Source organism: Phoca vitulina, unplaced genomic scaffold (assembly GCF_004348235.1).
Source record: "Phoca vitulina isolate PV1807 unplaced genomic scaffold, GSC_HSeal_1.0 scaffold67, whole genome shotgun sequence".
NCBI classification, from domain to species: Eukaryota; Metazoa; Chordata; class Mammalia; order Carnivora; family Phocidae; genus Phoca; species Phoca vitulina.
Window position 1 is genome coordinate 11,989,176 of NW_022589770.1, and position 18,746 is coordinate 12,007,921.

An 18,746-nucleotide genomic window follows, 5' to 3' on the forward strand; every position below is an offset into this window, starting at 1 on the left:
AGGCCTACCACTTTAATTAAGAAAATATTCATTATATGATCCATCTAACATTTGACTTTTCTAATTTAATGAAAACTTTCCTTATCCCTTCATCCTTCAAAACAAAAACTAAACTTTAGAGCTTCTCTGAGATTACACTGTGAATGCCTAAAGGTTTAGGATATCTAACCATTGAGAAATTTTTGCTCCTGTCAATGAAAGATGACCCCGAGTGTTTGCCTCAACAGACAACTGAGTGATTTACTTGGTTTTTTTTTTTTTTAAAGATTTTATTTATTTATTTGACAGAGAGAGAGACACAGCGAGAGAGGGAACACAAGCAGGGGGAGTGGGAGAGGGAGAAGCAGGCTTCCCACGGAGCAGGGAGCCCGATGCGGGGCTCGATTCCAGGACCTGGAATCATGACCTGAGCCGAAGGCAGACGCTTAACGACTGAGCCACCCAGGCGCCCCGATTTACTTGGGTTTTATCATTAGTTTGAACATCAATAATTTCATTTTTCTAAAGATGACATAACAGAGCATAGATACACATTTTTTTGTATTCTTTTGAGTTTCATTGTGTTTACATGTAATGTTTTTGTTATGTGGTTGCAGTTTTGACTTGTAGGAATTTACAACCAGTATATGGAGGGAGCCTTTCTATAAAATTAGATAAAGCAGGCACTGAATTGTGTTTTTCCAATGCAATAACTGCACTAAATTATAAAAGGAATCAGGCATGAATTGCACATCTCAACCAATGAAAATTGTTTACTAATTAAATAAAACTTATGTCTATAAAAATAAATAGCCATTAATGACTATTTTTGTGAGTCTGTAAGTCTCATACTACTTAAGACACTATAAAAAATAGAAGTTATAAGATAGTCTTATGTCTCTTAGACTTATAACCAAATTGGGGAGGCCACATATTTAGCCACAAAACCATTAAAGAATGATTAACTGTTTGCCATTCACAATGATGTGGATGGAACTAGAGGGTATTATGCTAAGCAAAATAACTCAATCAGAGAAAGACAATTATCATATGATCTCACTGATACGTGGAATTTAAGAAACAGAACAGAGGATCATAGTGGAAGAGAGGAAAAAATAAAATAAGATGAAACCAGAGAGGGAGACAAACCATAAAAGACTCCCAATCATAGGAAACCAACTGAGGGTTACTGGAGGGGAGGGAGTGGAGTGATGGTGTAACTGGGTGATTGACATTAAGGAGGGCATGTGATGTAATGAGCACTGGGTATTATATAAGACTGATGAATCACTGACCTCTACCTATGAAACTAATAATTCATCATATGTTAATTAATTGAATTTAAATAAAAAATGTTAAAAAAGAATGATTAACTGTTTAAATGAATGGCATTAAATAAACGCAGTAGGAATTCAGAGATGCCACATGAGTGAGTGCTGAAATGTTTGCCACAACTCCCTAAACATGTGTATTTGCAAATGTTTATTGTACACTGTCATGGGTACAAAGGAAATAACACAGAGCCCTGCCCTCCATGAGCTTATGAGTTCAAGTATACTCATTGACTTATTAAGGGGTTGATTGATAACACCAGTTGAGGGCTTCAAACAAGGAGCCACTGAGAATTGTTTGGTATTCAGAAAAGTGATTCAGGGGGCTGAATTCTCTTAAGAAAAAAACTACTTATCTCTTCCTCCAGATTCTGATTTCAATTGCACTACCATTCTCATCAGAACTTCTACATTGTCCATAATATCTAAATGATCAGGTGTATTTGCCAAATCTTTTAATGCTACTTTTTTTAAAAGCATACTCTTGATGTAATTGACATGATAAATTGGAAACACGGCAAATAATCCCTCATTGAAAACTTCTTTAAATCATTTGGGACCAGAGTCAAAGCACCTGTCTATTTGAATTCATTCAGAGTCTCAGCAAGATTTGGCAAGATGAACTGCTTGGGCCACCTTGGCAGGAGGCTGTGGCTTTAGCAGGTAATTTAGTTTTGTGGTTTCCTATCAAGTAAGAAAGGTTCAGTGTTTACGGAATTGAAGCTCAAGTAAAAACATCATTAAAATTGTTTATGGATGAACAATGAAAGTAGTTTAACAGAGCAAATTATGCAAAAACTTTTATTTGATCATTCACAGATATCTAAAACATGACTCCCTACAAAACAGTATCAGACTATTTCCCCATACCTTCCATTCAGGTCCTGGGTAGGTCAGGGGTTATTAACACAAGTTCTGCAGAAGTGGGAAGTTAACTCTGGAAAATGCTGACATTCATGTTTCCCTTTCCTTAATGGAACTGTACGTTTCATATCAGCATATTTCATTAAGACACCAAACAGATTCAAAGAATGTGCTATATTTCCAGGTCTATTATAGCTGCCATTCCAAACAAAATATGTACGACTTCCATGATTCACTAAGCACAAGTATGTAGTAATCTGCCCTTTAATGGCCTCTCAAAATGACAGACCAAATGGCTTTGTGAAGGTCAAGTCTGATTTAAATTGTTGATGAATTAATTGCTAATTCTGCATGATTGAATATTAATATGGAACAGTGATAAGTAAGGCACTTTAAAGCTTAATGAGCACATTAATGAATAGGACAAAATGTTTTTCTTTTCACCTCATGTAAAAGTTTAAAGCTGCTAACATATTGACAATTTGTTAGTTTTTGATAGCTGCTTTTTTTCTGTAAAAGTTTATGTGGTTAAGATATAAAAGGTATTGATTTTTTCCCCCAAGTTCCTGGTAGTACACATTTGATAGCTGTCAAAATTGATGTTATCAAATGGCCAAGGCAGTTTTATATAAATCACTAATAAATGTAGAAGGTGAAAAAAAAGCAATTAACATCTTCTAAACTACACCCACTGAGATAAGCATTCCAATTAGAAATTTCATTATTTCTACAGTTCGTTTTATGTTGAATACTGAGTTTTATTGCCAAATACCTGACAGTCAAATTGGAAACAAGCCACAACTGTCAACGTATAAGAGTTCTGGCTATTTGAATCTGTTACATTGTGATGTTTCTCATGAAAATTTAATGAAGAAAGTACATTCAAAGAGATTCTGTGCAAAGGGGGGATGGATAGAATTTAATTACCCTTATTAAAAATAAGAAAGGAACACTCTTTACATTCACTGTCCGATTAGTATGCAAGAAAGATTATCTTTGTTGTGCACTTGTGTATATGAAAAGGGAGCTCTGGAGTGTTCTTTACGAGCCAAGAAGGAAAAAGAAAGGTCATGCAAATGTATTAGACTGCTTTGGGTAGGGCACAAGTCAATTTTGTCAGCTCTCCCCAAGATGAGGACTTCATTTCTTATAAATGGTTATTAATTCTAGATTTCTTTAGTAAGAGCCTTTAGTAAGTGGCAACAATCTTAAGTCTTTGACACTTGCCACTTGGTACTGAATATTGGCTTGGTTCTTCAGAGAGATGAACCTGTAGAAGAAAAGTAATGACTAGTAGGTCAGTGTTAATGTATGCTAATGTAACTAGTATTCAAAAGCCTGGGGGTAGATACAACGCCCTGGGAAACGCAGAAACAGTTCAAGGATCTCAAGGTGATTTTTTACTAACCTAAATTGGTAGCTTTAAATATGGAAAATAACAACAAAATCTAAGAGCTTTTTAAAAAACTCATTTCTAGGTAACTAAGCCAGTGTAGTTGACTTTGGAGCACTTGAATTATTTTTTTCCTTTGAAGCATTTCGTGTCAATAGCTGCCAAGTGAGATGTTTAATATGATGTGTATGGTACAATGGCTATTGATCTTTCTGCTTTTGTTTTTCTAGTAACAGTAGAACAATGCTATAGATGTAAATACATCATACTGATGAAACCTTTAAAGTCATAAAGAACAGCCTGATGAAATTCAAATGGAATAGGTTATCAAAATTAGTCTAATTTGCAAAATGCGCTATTCCATTTGCAATTTTTAACTTTCCAATTTGGAGCCCTGAATTATCATCTTGAAATTTCATTCCTAACTATTGTTTCTGACACTTGTCCGCCATAGACTTCTGCTTGGCTGATGATGTGTAAGCATTCAAATAAACAGATTGTATCCCTGCTTCCTCAAAACAGTCATATCTTTCAAGTTAAGTAAAATGTTGCTCATTGAAGTGAACTATTTTTATAACTCTTTTAGTCTCCAGCTGTAACTAGCTGGTGGGACAGGAAAACATTCTCTAGTGAATTGAGATGTCAAACCCAACTTGCCTTAGCAGCTTCTATTGGTCTTTCATAAATCTCCCTGCAGGAGAGCCAGGGTCCACACTTTTCCCTGTTCTCTTAGCCCCACAATTTCTCTTACAATAATCTGGAGTTGTTGTTGAGGGAAACCTTCCCTTTATTGGGAGCTTTATTCTTTGGTAATATTTTAACCTTCATTCATTCAAAATCTCTCTCTATAGTCCTGAGCTATTTCTCTGATCAGCTCTTACCAGAAGTAGTTTTCCACTATATGTAGTAGAAAAACTTTTTTTTTCCAGTTTTTAATCACTAGGATATATTTATATTTAACCTTGGGAATCATTGGAGGTTCTATCCAAAGTTGGGTAATCCAGGGGCTCCAGGGTGGCTCAGTTGGTTAAGGGTCTGACTCTTGATTTTGGCTCAGGTCGTGGTCTCAGGGTTGTGAGATCAAGCCCTGCATCAGGCTCACATGCTGGGTGTGGAACGTGCTTAAGATTCTCTTTCTCTCTGTCTCTGTCTTTCTCAAAAAAAAAAAAAAGTTAAAGAAAAAAAAAAAGTCAAGTAATCCAGACTAGTTTGATGGCAAGGGATTTGGATACAAATGAGACATGGAAGAACTCAAGGTGTAGGGAGATAAACTGATGATAGTAAGTACAAGAAAATAGATTTTAGTTACTATACAATAGCTCTGAGGAGGAAAATATTAAATATATTTGAGAGGCTTTTTATTACAAAGAAGGTGATTTTGGCTGCATGGCTTTTCAGACATAGAGTACTTAATGAACATGATTTGTCTGGGGAACGGTTAAGAATTACAGTGTGAGAAGAATAAACTTTCCTGTGGGGATATCATCCATGAGAGGCTGAGAAAAATGGGGCCTGATTTAAAAGGATTTTGCTAGCTAGATTTAGGAGATTGAGTTTATCCTGTAATGATAGAAGGGAGGCAGTAGAGAACACATAGATCTGACTGACAACACAGTGGAAGCATCAAAATGGAGGCTTTTCCCTAGAAATTATAACCCAGACTTCAGCAAAACTCATAGGATCATACCAGAAATTTCAGGCTACAACCAAGGAAAAGTGAGGTGCTGTATCTGGTGAGTCGTAATTTTTTCTTTCTCACCGGTGTTTGTGCTTTTGAGTAATTTTGGAATTGGAGGCTCATGAAAATTAATCAGAGGTAATGAAGGAGGGTTGATTAAATTAATGCCAGACCCCATGAGAATTTGAAATGTTTCCTAATGGTTTTCAAACCAACAGCCAAGTTCTAATTTAGATAATCATCACCCATATAACTCAAATTCCTTCAAATTCTAAAATTCTTCAAGATAGAATATGCCTTTCTAATGTTGACTGGAAGAGCTGGTAATGCAAGTTAGTCATGTGGATCATCATGTTTAGGGGATTTAAGAGGACCTTAATTTTGCAAGATCTAAGATCTGGGACATTTTTTTGTAAAGATTTATTTATTTGACAGAGAGAGCGCACAAGCAGAGGGAGTGGGAGAGGGAGAAGCAGGCTTCCCGCGGAGCAGGGAGCCCGATGTAGGGCTCAATCCCAGGACCCTGGGACCATGACCTGAGCCAAAGGCAGATGCTTAATGACTGAGCCACCCAGGCGCCCTGATCTGGGACAATTTTGATATAGGTTAGGGAGAAGTGAACTTTGGATGAGCTGAGGATTCAAAATTTAGGAATTTCAGCTCTTAGTGACTGAAAATGGTGTAGGCCTTTGGAATAGAGGAAAATACTCTCATACTCTGAGGAGTATACTTCCACTTGTTCTTAAAGGCCCATTTCAGAGCCTCCTTTGGTACTCACTGACCTCCTCAGGCACACATTCTGTAATTTCTTTTCCTTCCATCATGCCGGAGAACTAGATGCATTTTTTCATCATGGTCTTTATCACATGTGTCTTAGCTCTTTGTTAGGTTATTGGTCTCTTATGCAGCAGGTGCATTCTTCTGGCCAGGAACAACATTGTGACATCCTAATCTGATAGCACAATGTTGCCAGGTTTGTATTAGCTTCTCAACAAATGCTGAGTAAGGTAAGGGGAGAGATTAGTGGGCAATAGCTCTTGAATCTTGAGCGTCTGACTTGTTAACATAATGTGTGTATCACCTTTTGTCTTGCAGAGGATCAAATTCCCAGGGGCTTCCCTACCATTGACATGGGCCCACAGTTGAAGGTGGTCGAGCGTACACGCACTGCCACCATGCTTTGTGCAGCCAGTGGGAATCCAGATCCAGAAATAACTTGGTTTAAAGATTTCTTACCCGTCGACACAAGCAACAACAACGGCCGTATTAAGCAGTTACGATCAGGTAGGGTCTTGTTACTGTTTCCACGAACTCTTAGAGAATTTTTTTTAGCTTTCTCTCTCTTTATTTTTATTTTTATTTTTATTTTATTTTAATTTTTAGGTATTGATTTTTCTCCCTCTTCTCTTTCTCTGTTATTTAATGTGTTGTCCATGTTTGTGATGTCATAGCCTGTTTCAGAGTCTGTCTTTTTCTCTCTGTGTTTTGCAGCTTCTGTTTAATCCTCATTGCTCACTGCTGTGACTGTATTTTTGATAATTCTTTAATTTACTGCTTTTCTGCAGTATTTGATGGATCCATTTTCTCCTCTTTCTTTCTTCTTTCTCTGTTTTCTTTTGGAACAAATTTATTTCAACATTGGACTTCATTCAGAACTTGCAAGGAGCTCCAATGGTTGTATCCATTAAAGACCAAAAGATTCATATTAAACACTAAAATGATTCAGTTTTATTAAAGTGTGTTTTCTCTGTCTTTTCTGCATTTGAACTCATCAAAGTACCAAAGTTTAGTAAGTTTGGTCACATCTGCTTTCTTTTCACTAATACATAAACCACAGAAATGTTATCTCCTGAGTAACCAGATGTATTTTGCAAAAGTCCTTTACCAAGTACCAATGAAAGGAGGGGATTTTGATTAATTTTATTTTTATATTATTGTGAGTGAGCATTTTCTACACATAAGCCACAGTAGTGTGCGCCCACAGTAAAGAGTTTTGAACCCTCCAGTGACTGGATCTACAGAAGTCTGCTTTTGGTGTAGACTCCAGCTTTTGCTGCTTTCTCCTCTCTCTCCCTGCTGCCCTTTTGTCCCTTTCCCACCCCCATCCCAAGTTCATTCCTTTGCTCTATTTAGATTAAAAATAGAGGTAATTCTAAATTTCTTAAATTTTAGAGCCTGTCCCTAGGTGATTTCCCTGGGACATGTAGTAATAAGCGGTTTACTTTGACGTTGGGAGTAATATTGATATAGAATTCTAAGTTGTTTAACTTAACTGCCTGTCTTCCCAGAATTCTCAGCTTTTGACCTGTCCTGTGATGTTAAAGCGTCTTGTTAACTGCCTCTTTTGCTTGTTGTCAGCAGAATTGTGTAGATTAGCATTCTGTTATTGTAAATAAAGAATTAATTATTCACATGTAACATAGATGATTTAGTATATAAAGCTTTAACTCTGAAAAATTTGTACCAAATTATAAGGAATATAATAATATTTTTATGCTGTCTTTCTTCTCTCCGTATTTAAATCTCCAGAATCTATTGGTAAGTGCTTAGTTCTGAAGCGCACTTCACCCCCACTAATTTCCATATCCAGAATATTATTATTATTTTTATTATTATTAATAAAATGCATGGCATGCATTTTACTAACTGTCAGTGTAGACACCAGATCTTGGTAGTGGCGCGCACACGCACACATCCACAGAACTGTTATTGTAAGAACACTGTCTAGAAAAATAAAATAGTACACAAGTTGTATCACACAAATGTAGCATAGTGAGAAGCATAAGATATTCAATCAACAGTGTTTGTTTCTAGTCAGTCATTAGTATTTCCTACAACAGTATATATATATGCGTATCTATATATATACTTAAATAGATTAGCCAGTATTTTTCCTAAACTATGTCTTTAAAAAGTATTGTTTAGTTTTTATTTATTTTTTTAAGAATATGAGGCATATAAGATATGATTCTAACCCGATATGACCCCAGACCTAAGAACTCAGTTGCTTCTCTGAGAAGGCAGCGATGCCTATTGTGGTCTTTGCCCTCTGTGGTATAATGCAACTTGCTTTTGTAATCTAATAATACTATCTAATATATTCCTGTTTTACCAGTATAGTAATTCAAGTTTCTTTTAAGACCTTATTTAATTCTGTAAATCTAATTTAATTCTTCTCCCCAGCCCTAGCCTCCTCCTTCTCGTACTAATGCTTCTTCTTTCTAATCTTATTTGCATTCATATTATCCACCCAGGTGGTACACCAATAAGAGGTAAGAGTGCTGAACTAACGTTCACAGAATGATCTTCCTCATTCTTTCTGTCCTCTCATCACTCCCATCTTTGTCCTGTTTTCAACATCATTCCAATAATATGTCCATCAACTTTATTTTTTCCCTTTGTACTGTTTGGTTATGATCAGTGACTCTCATATTGTGAGTTTTCCTTTTCTTTTCCTTTTCTCTTTGTTTTGTTCATTTCTTTCTTTATGGAAATGATTATTTAAGTTGTGATATGCTTCAAAGAAAGCATATCCAGGTCTCTAGACCACAGACCAGTCACAGCGTACCATCTGTCCCTCTTTTTTTCCTTTTCTTCTTCTTCCTTTTTCCTTTTTTTCTTTTTTTTTCTTCTTTTTCCTTTTTTTTTTTTTTTTTGTCCAACCGGAGAAAAAAAAAAAGATCATTTTTTTCTTCCTTAGCTGTTCTTGTTCTGGACCAAAGCCAAGATGGTCTGGAGAACAGTGGCAGACATGCAGAAGACAGCCTGGAACATCTGCTTTTTGTCTTTATCTTTCAAAAGGTTTTTGCTTTTGTTTTTCGATTCTTTTTTCTCTTACTGTCTTAAAAGTCAAAGAATGACTCCCCTTTCCACCTGATCCCACTCGCCTACGACCTGACAGCAATGTTTTTTCCCCCCACTTCTTTTTTTCTTGGATTACTCGCCTCTGGATTTTTGGATCTTCTGTCCTTCAGGCTATGGAAACAAAGGTGCTCAGTATTCTTGGTGGTATGTGATATTGCTGGTTTTTCATACTTTGACTCAGTGTTCATTTCTTTTAGAATTCTTGTTTTGTATTTTTCTTGGGGCTTTGTGACACCACACTGCTAATCCCACTGGTGGATTTTGATGGGTGTCTTAGGGGATCCGCCTCGAGGTCCTCAAGCAGTGGTTGGTTGGCTCTTTCTCGCTGGCATAGGCCGTGCTTTTTAACTTTTTTTAAAACCTTCTAATTCAACTGCTCTTTGTTTTTCAGCAAATGTAATAAATGATTGTAAGTCGTGGCAAACTGTCTTTCTTTTCTTCAAAATCTGCGTGTCTTAAGGGAGTTTTGTTTCTTTAAGTAATATTTTCATAATATATAATGACTAATTTTAATTTTTTGCTTTGTGCAGCCTTTTTGTACTTGCTGCGTATTTTTGCCTTTCTTCAGCAGAAGACTTTCTTGAAAACCCGGCCTGGTTTTTTTTGAGCGTACCTATCTTTTGCGCGACTTTTGGTACCACAAAATGGAACAAAACAAAACAAAATCAAAAATTAATCTTTTGTTTGATTTAAAAGCCATACTTCCTTGAAGCAGTCTCACCCATCTTCATTTTATTAGTCTAGGAAATGAGAATATTAATTATGACTAGAAGTCTTGCTTGGGAAAAGAGAGAATTGTTTTCTTATGCTAGCATTGATGATGTAAAAAAAAATAATCTGTATATGTTTTTCTCATCGCATCATTTTCTGTCTGTGCACCTTAGCGAGAGATTGAATCGACGTTGAGCGGACCTTCGCTTTGCAGGGCTTTTCATATTGTTAAGAGGTTTAGCTTTCTGCTCTGAGAAAGCCTTCTCTGACCATCTCTTTGGCACTATATTTTATATCCATACAGGCGCCCTTCAGATCGAACAGAGCGAAGAATCTGACCAAGGAAAATATGAGTGTGTTGCCACCAACAGCGCGGGCACTCGCTATTCTGCCCCTGCCAATTTATATGTCAGAGGTAGGAATGACGTCACCCTGGCATCGCTTCCTCATTAAGACTCAGGGGGAGTTGAGAGACCCACAAGATCTGTGTTGTTATGTCAGTAGGTACCAAGCTGATAATGCTAGTAATTACAGTAGCTGAAGCATTTTAGTACATAGAGAATTAAAGATCTTAACCCTATTGTTAAAAAAAAAAAATGACGACTTTTGAGTTAAACCTATCCTGAGGCTTGAAGTTTGTAAGTATATTTGCATTTTTACATCTCAGTTTCTACTTTTACTGCATTGATTGAACTATGCTTGGCATTTGTTTGAAGTTCTCTTCTTTTCCTTCTTTTTTTCCGTTGCTGTTTCTCTTCTGTTTCCTTACCAAACCCTGAAATAATTGCTTGGTGTGCTACTAATCAGTTTTCTGTGCAACTCCAAGCATAAAAGTGTTTATGTCTTCAAGACCTCTGCTGCAGAGCTGTAAGGATAAAGCTGCTAACTTAAAAACAAAACAGAAAACAAACAAAAAGAAAAGGTGCTCCATGCAAATAGCACAATTATATTTCCTTTCTTTTTATACTTTTTAAAATTTATGAACAGGTGGTTTTATGTATGTGCATATGTCTATGCATATATTTGCACACATTTTAAAAAGTTATTAATATTCTGAAAAGTTTAATTTTCAATTGCCCTGGAACCCTGATTGTATTTTTAACAAATAATCTTAGTTGTCCTTGGGACAATAATTGACTTATAAGGTTACATTCATATTTTCTCATAAAGTAATATAAATGGTTACATTTTGAGCTTATGAATGGCTCTGCCTTTCATTTCAATTAGAAAGAAGTATTTCTTCTTCCCCAGAGTTTTCCAAAGCTGGTTCCTATAGCTTTTTGTTCAATGGAAATGCTCTTATTCGTAGTCTACGTGTCTGTGAATAACCACAAAAGGCATGGGTGGGGGTGGGAATAGATTAAAGACTGCAAGGGCTTTAAGTTACAATAAGATGGGTTTCCTTAGGAAAATATCTAGCTTGATTTTGAAATTTTTATTTGAGACAATTTTGTTTCTGTGGGGATGTTTTCCTCTCCTATCTTTCTCTAGAGTCCGGGGTGGGAGAATATGAAGAAACCATTTCTTCTCCAAATTCCTTGAAAGCCCCTTGATCTTTTTTCTTACAATGGTGACCTCCTTTGCTGCATGAGACATGTGAACCTTCTTCAATGGAAAAATTTCAAAATGATGCTAGCTATTGTTTCTAATACTGTATTAGTCCATGAGGTGTTGTAACGTTTTCAGCTGAGGTAGGAAGGATTAACTAGAGCAAATAAAGATATTCAAGTAGCAGTTGAAAGCCTTGATATGGCCTTTTTACTCTCTCTGTGTTTCCCTTGTTTTTCTCCTTTCCTCATTTCATTGTGTTCTGCATCAAACCCCCTACATCCCTCAGAGCTGCGAGAAGGTTGGTGTGTTTTTTACTTTTTACCCACCTTACAAAACTCTTAATTAAACCAATAACAAAGAATACAAATGAAATGAATGTAGCTGCATTGTGGTCTTCTTTTGGTTAACGGTATGTTTCAGCAGAGAATGCCCTGGCCCTGGCTTCCAGTGCTTTCTGCTGGTATCTAACCGTGGTGCATGATGGGCGAGAATGTGCCTGGGTGCATGGTAACTGGTAACACTTAACTCTCAGGTCCCATGAACTCGGTCAGTGTTCCTGCTTTCCTTCCTGCTCCACTCTTCCCATCTCCTGCCTCACCTTAGTTTTTGTCTTACAAGGATGCCTGCTGCCCATAGAATGACTTTTGTAGTTGTTCCCCTAATCCCAAGCATGAAGACTAAACTCTCCTCTATTTTCTTGATATGTTCTTTGACATCGTAGAGCCTCCCGTGGCTCCTGCTTGCTTTGTGTAACCTGTGAATTGGCTGCAGGAGGCATGCTTAGCTCTCTCTTCTCTGCCTGTCATTCACCCCTGAGGCCATCACAGCAAGCCCTCTCGAATCAGTGGAGGTTTATCTCAACCTAATGACAGCCAAAAAGTTTACAGACAGAATTATTTACTTATCATTTTCTTGGGGTTATGAGGTTGTTTGTTTATTGACTTATTTATAATTTAAAAAATCGCTGTATTATCCATATTTAAGGTATGCTCCTAATGATTACCTCTTGATCTAAAATACTCTTGGTGTAATGTTTTGCCAATAAGAGCCCAAGATGAAGCCTATTTGTCTCTTGCCCTCTCCTTGTCCAAGACACATGTACTTAAGCACACATAAACATGCAGATTATCTGAAGCAGGAACACTGAACTGTAATTGCTTGGTAATTTTTTCTGTGTTGCATTGCTTTAATATGACCTCTTCTCTCAATGTCATGTTTCATTGTATGTTTTAGACCCAGTGTCCTTCCAATTGAACATAGGCATAAAAAACCTCTTACCCGATTTTGTTACCATCATCTATGTCGTTTTACCTTAGATATGAACTGAGTGGAATCTTGAATGTGAAATACCCAGCTCCCTTCCTGAATTTGCAATCCTTACCTTTGACAACCTAGCTTAATCTAATGTATTCCTTCTTTGAGCCCTATCATCCCTTAAATCCCTGTTTCAGTCACTGTATTTTACCTCCTCCCTTTATGTTTAGTGCCATTACCTTGTTATTTCTTCTTTTGTCATTGTTGTCTTGGATTCCAGCCATTTCCCCATTGTCCTAAGCACGGGCCTTGAGACTTCATCTTGTGCATGCCTTGCATGACCCAATCCAGTATCTCTACTGGCATTGGCTTTGTTTCTTCTTCTGTGAGCATAAATTGATATGTGTATATATTTCTGTGTCTGTTCCAGTGTTAGTGGAGGTCTTGAGGCTGCATCCACTCTGAGTCTGAAAGCAAATAAATTGCACTTTCGTGTCCTCTAGATGATGTTTTCCAGGGTTGGGATGTGACAGTGTGGTCCCACACATACATTCACATCAATTGGAAGTGCACAGCACTGAAGTTGGTTTTGATACTCAACTTAAACCTGCTGGTGACCTTCCAGCCCCCTTTTCTGCACATACATGCATGCATAAGATCTTTGCTATATGCATGCATGTATGTGTTTTTGTGTTTATCTTATGCATGATTTTTGTGTATTGTTAGTTTGTAGATAGTTTTTTTGTTTTGTTTGTTTTGTTTTGTGGGGCCCTTGTAGGTCTGAATCAACTTTTGTATGAATGTGTCTAAGATATCAATGACTAAACTAAATACTTTTTTCTGTGTATACACATACCATACTTGTATGGTCTGTATTATCCACAGTTTTTCTTTGTTTTGTTTTTGGAAAATCCACAATATGTTTCAATTGTTTAATTGTGTTTGTACAGTGCATGTCATATGTTTAACAAGCCACTTTATCTTGCTTTTTATTTTATCATTTTCCCTTGTGTTTTGTTCCAGTTCGCCGTGTCCCACCAAGATTCTCTATCCCACCTACTAATCATGAAATCATGCCAGGTGGAAGTGTTAATATCACCTGTGTGGCCGTGGGGTCACCAATGCCTTATGTGAAGTGGATGTTGGGGGCAGAAGATCTGACACCGGAAGATGATATGCCAATAGGAAGAAATGTACTAGAACTGAATGATGTGAGACAGTCAGCAAATTACACCTGTGTTGCTATGTCAACACTGGGTGTCATTGAAGCAATAGCACAGATCACTGTCAAAGGTACGCTTAATGGTTTTTGCTTTGAGGGTCTGGGTACATTCAAGTCTCCTGACTAATGTCCCTACAAAGTCTACACTTGGAATTCTAAAATGAATCAATTCATCTGAGTTCAGTTTTCAAAGTCTAATCATATCTATGGTATCGTTTAAAATACACGTATCTAGGTAGGGAGATTCTTAAAAGGACTGATAGCCTAAGTAATGATAATCATCAATATATTTAACAATCCGCTGGGCCGGAGCACTAACCAGGCAGATTGAGAAACGTTAGACATTGTCAACCATTATGATAGAACTGATGCAAACAGGTTTCATATTAACCCAGAACTCTGGTGAGAGTGCATGATAGAAAAATACAAGTAAGTATTAATAAATGCTCAAATCCATGAAGACAAAAGAAAAAGAAAGAGAGAATTAAATCAACATGATCTGATAATAGATGTTTTAAAATTTTGATGGGTCTTATCATTTAAAAATCAAACTGTAAGTGGCATTATATTCTATTTTAACTTTATCTCTTATCTTCAATACATGAAGTGCTCAAAAAATATTATTTTATTTAAGTGCACTAAATGTAACCGAAGTTACAGATTTCACGAATATTTTTAAAACAAAGAAAACAAAAGTAAGTGTGTGGGGTACCAATTGTTTTTATAAGTGTCTGTAGAATTCTTGAACGCTTTTGTAAAAAGGGTCAGACTGAGGATGACTTTAGGTTCTTGCAAATGTCTGGAACTACTGCAAAAATGAACACAAATTATCTTTGCTTTCCAGGAAGTATGATCCTAAAAAATGTAACACACATGTTGTAATTGGTGTCATATCCCCTACCAAGCATATATATCAAATATATGCAATATAAAAAGCAATAATGTGACATGAGAACAAAAGTACATGCCATTGTCAACATTTTAGTCATTTAAAATAGTAACGTTGTATTGAATATCCGTAACTGTATTAAGCATACTTAGACTTATCCATACAGTATAGGCACAAAACCTATACTGTACAATAAATGTGATAGCAAAGCTAACGTCTGTTAAGTTTCAGTAAGCACACCTTTAATTAGCAATATTTTTACTTACATTAATAATTCAGAAACACATCTAGGGAAAATTTGGATCATCTACTTTTTGAAAAATGTCGGTCCAGTATATTTGAACATTTGTTCAAATGTCTTTTTATTATTATTTTCAGTAAAATCCCTTGGCTAAATATAATCATTCTATAGTTCTTAGAGTAATATGCAAATATTGACTCACCTTTCTTATAATAACTATTTCAGTTTCAAATATTTGAAGGTTTACTGAAGACCTTCAAGAATTCAAAATCAGGAGTCACATTAAGTAATATCTTGTTCAACTTCTTATCTTTGTTTTCCAGGCTCTTGCCATTCCCTACCCTCTCCACCTCAAAAATAAATAAATATAAGGGTGAATCCTGTAGGCAAAAAAGTAAATCACAACAAAAAGAGCAAGTGGAAGAGAGTGAGGATGTGTCCCAACTCATTCATTCAGTTGGGTGTTCATTCAGTTAACACTGCTAGGCAGTATTCTAGGTATTGGAGATACACATGTAATCAAGTACAAGTTTGCGACTCTTGAAAACCTGCCATTCTAGAGAGTATTATACTTTTTTGCCTTTATGTTGACAAGGAAAAAAAGTACAAAAGGGCTGATCATATGAGTGTTACATTCTGGGTTTTCTCTCAAAAGTTAGGTGGTAGCTATAATTTCAGGTATTACTGATATTGAATATAGACTGCATATTATGAAAGTAAACTGCTTTAAAAAGTTATTTGTGAATATGCTTTAATTTAGTTCAACATTTTTGAATATCAACATTTTGAATATAATATTAACTAAAAACATGAATTTAAAATTAATCAATTTGAAATTTACTATTCTTTCTTACCTTAAAATTCTTGGTTAGATTATTTTGTTTTTTTTAGGATTTTATTTATTCATTTGAGACAGAGACAGACAGACAGACAGAGAGCATGAGTGAGGGGAAGGGAAGAGGGAGAGGGAGAAGCAGCCTCCTCTTTGAGCTGGGAGCCAGACTCCATCCCAGGACCTGAGGATCATGAACTGAGCCAAAGGCAGATGCTTAACCATCTGAGCCACTCAGGCACCCCTAGATAATTTTTTAAAATTATAGTAATATTATCTATGTCTTATAACTGGAAAACAATATGGATATTATTCTTCCATAGTGATTTAATGCCATTTGAATATATTACAAATTGTGTTCTTTTCAATGTTGGTATTTAGTTATATCATGTATTTCTTGAAGCAAGAGGCTAATTGGCCAAACTCTTGGTTATAATAATAGTAATAATTGCAATTAATGTTTTTTGAGGGTGCTGGATACATTCTGAGAGCATTACTGGAATAGTTCATTAATCTTCACAGCAAACTCATGAAATACAGTTACCCAGCTGTACAATACAATCCAGTGATAGCTCTTCCCATTTTCCACATGTGAAAACTAAAGCAAAAAGACGTTATGCAATGCATCCAGGATCACATAGCTAATAACTGGTGGATTTGAATACAAGCCTCAAATTACAGTGCTCTAATGTGCTTTTAGTAAAAGGAGATTTGTCCCCTATGCATCTTACTATACATCCTACCCACTTAGAAAGCAATCTTTTGTTATAATTTAATCTAATCAAATCTTCAGTAGATAACATAATTCTGTTATTCCAGTAGTAGAGCTTATGGATCTTTGTAATATCTTAGAGCTGATGGGTATTCACTGTCCTTTTTTTCTCCCCCTAAGCCTTACCCAAACCTCCAGGAACTCCTGTAGTGACTGAGAGCACAGCCACAAGCATCACATTGACGTGGGACTCTGGGAATCCTGAGCCTGTATCTTACTACATCATTCAACATAAACCTAAAAATTCTGAGGAACCTTACAAAGAAATTGATGGGGTGGCAACGACACGCTACAGTGTCGCTGGACTAAGTCCCTACTCGGATTATGAATTCAGGGTTGTTGCTGTCAATAACATTGGGCGGGGACCTCCCAGCGAGCCTGTGCTAACACAAACCTCAGAACAAGCACCATCCAGTGCCCCACGGGATGTACAAGCGCGGATGTTAAGTTCAACCACCATTTTGGTACAGTGGAAGGAACCTGAAGAACCAAATGGACAGATCCAAGGATACAGAGTTTATTATACAATGGATCCCACTCAACACGTCAACAACTGGATGAAGCATAATGTAGCTGACAGCCAAATCACTACTATTGGCAACTTAGTGCCCCAGAAAACATATTCTGTCAAAGTTTTGGCTTTTACCTCAATTGGAGATGGTCCTCTTTCAAGTGACATACAAGTCATCACTCAGACAGGAGGTAAGTCTGGTTCTGGATGGAGAGTAGGGAAGGAGGGAAGGAGTAGGTGCTAAGAGGTGTGAATGGTGAAAACAAAGACAGAACAAAGATAAGTATGAATTTTAATTTTTGAGACTTAGAGTTTCTAAATGAGAGGTTAAGATAAGACATCTGGAGCAGAACAGGCATGGATACCTGAAAGACTAAGTAATACTTTTAAGTAGAGGGATGCATTTAGCATCTTTTTAAAAAATTTGTACCCAAATGACTTGAAGATTTTTCTGAATGAGATGGATGAGTGCATCCTCCATGCAGCATTTTGAGAATAGAACTATCCTGCTTTATACTAGTGACTCTGATAGAATACTCTTACAAAATGATTTAACTTATGAAAGATTGGGTGGTTTAAGATAAACTTAAAAATAAAACCATTTGTCAGGGGGCCTTACACATTTAAATGTCTTCTATTTTCCAAGCAGCTACCCACTAAAAATACTCTCCTAATGGATTTTTGACTTTTTTTTCTTTGTATGGCTTCATGGGTGGAGAAAGACAGTTATCAAGATCCTAGATCAAACTTAGGGGCCTCATTGACTCATTTTACTGGGCATTCGGGCGGACATCACACTATTTTATGGAGAAACACTAGGCCCTTCAAGTGGTTTTATTTTCATAAGTGGATATAAGACCTCTCTGGTCTTTGATTCAAAGTGATCAATTTTGCCTTAGGTTGAGAATATGACATAGCAACTTTCTTCTAAAGTTTATTCTTGAACATCTGAGAACTATTAATTTGACTCCTATGAGGTGTTGACATCTCATAACTTGCTTTAATCTCAGTGTTTTGGCAGTATGCTATTGGTTTGTTCTGCGAATCTACATAAAAACCATATTATTAAGAAACATATTATTGGACAGAGTAGTTATAATCTGTAGGTGTAACTCATTGGTAATCTTGGGAATGAATTTTCTGAGGTGTCAGAACTAGATAAACCTATGTTTAACCCTGACTTGTTTTCATGTTTCATGTCCTATGAATCATGTCACTGAGGGTGTTTACCTATTTTCCCTGGCTACTAGAGATCTCAGAACATATTTACAGCCTGCCTGAATTTTATTTTTTATACTGTTGTTGTGTTTTTGCTGTTTGCTCATGGATTTATTATTTTCTCTAATAATATGAAATATAGCTATAAAAAATATACCTTATCACAATTATACTAAAAAACATTCATATATTTTCCCTACTTGGCTTTTGCAGTTCTTCTGTACTTATTTGTTATATTAATATACAGAAAAACACTGTAGATTAATTTTTCTATATATCTCATATTGGAAAATGTAGAAATCTGTGTATCTTGTTCTTTTTCTTGACTAAAACTGGTCAACTGTTATGAGATTATTTTTTATTACACTATTTCAGCAGCTCTCTATTTAAAGATAACAGAAAATATATACGAAGAACATATACCTGTGCTCCAGTT

The 18,746-nt window shown here is 36.2% G+C and overlaps 1 protein-coding gene across 50 annotated transcripts in view; it reads left to right on the forward strand.

Moving 5' to 3' along the window:
• PTPRD (protein tyrosine phosphatase receptor type D) overlaps positions 1-18,746 on the forward strand; it is a 2,332,398-nt gene that overhangs the window by 2,131,758 nt on the left and 181,894 nt on the right. For 29 of the 50 annotated variants that reach the window (XM_032392357.1, XM_032392358.1, XM_032392356.1 and 26 more), the window contains 7 exons: positions 6,341-6,529; positions 7,775-7,783; positions 8,500-8,517; positions 10,125-10,235; positions 11,658-11,669; positions 13,649-13,918; positions 16,702-17,283. In XM_032392357.1, the coding sequence (XP_032248248.1) occupies positions 6,341-6,529; positions 7,775-7,783; positions 8,500-8,517; positions 10,125-10,235; positions 11,658-11,669; positions 13,649-13,918; positions 16,702-17,283 (1,191 nt within the window). The remainder of the gene's footprint in view (positions 1-6,340; positions 6,530-7,774; positions 7,784-8,499; positions 8,518-10,124; positions 10,236-11,657; positions 11,670-13,648; positions 13,919-16,701; positions 17,284-18,746) is intronic. The other 21 variants (XM_032392379.1, XM_032392386.1, XM_032392387.1 and 18 more) reach the window with 7 other exon arrangements.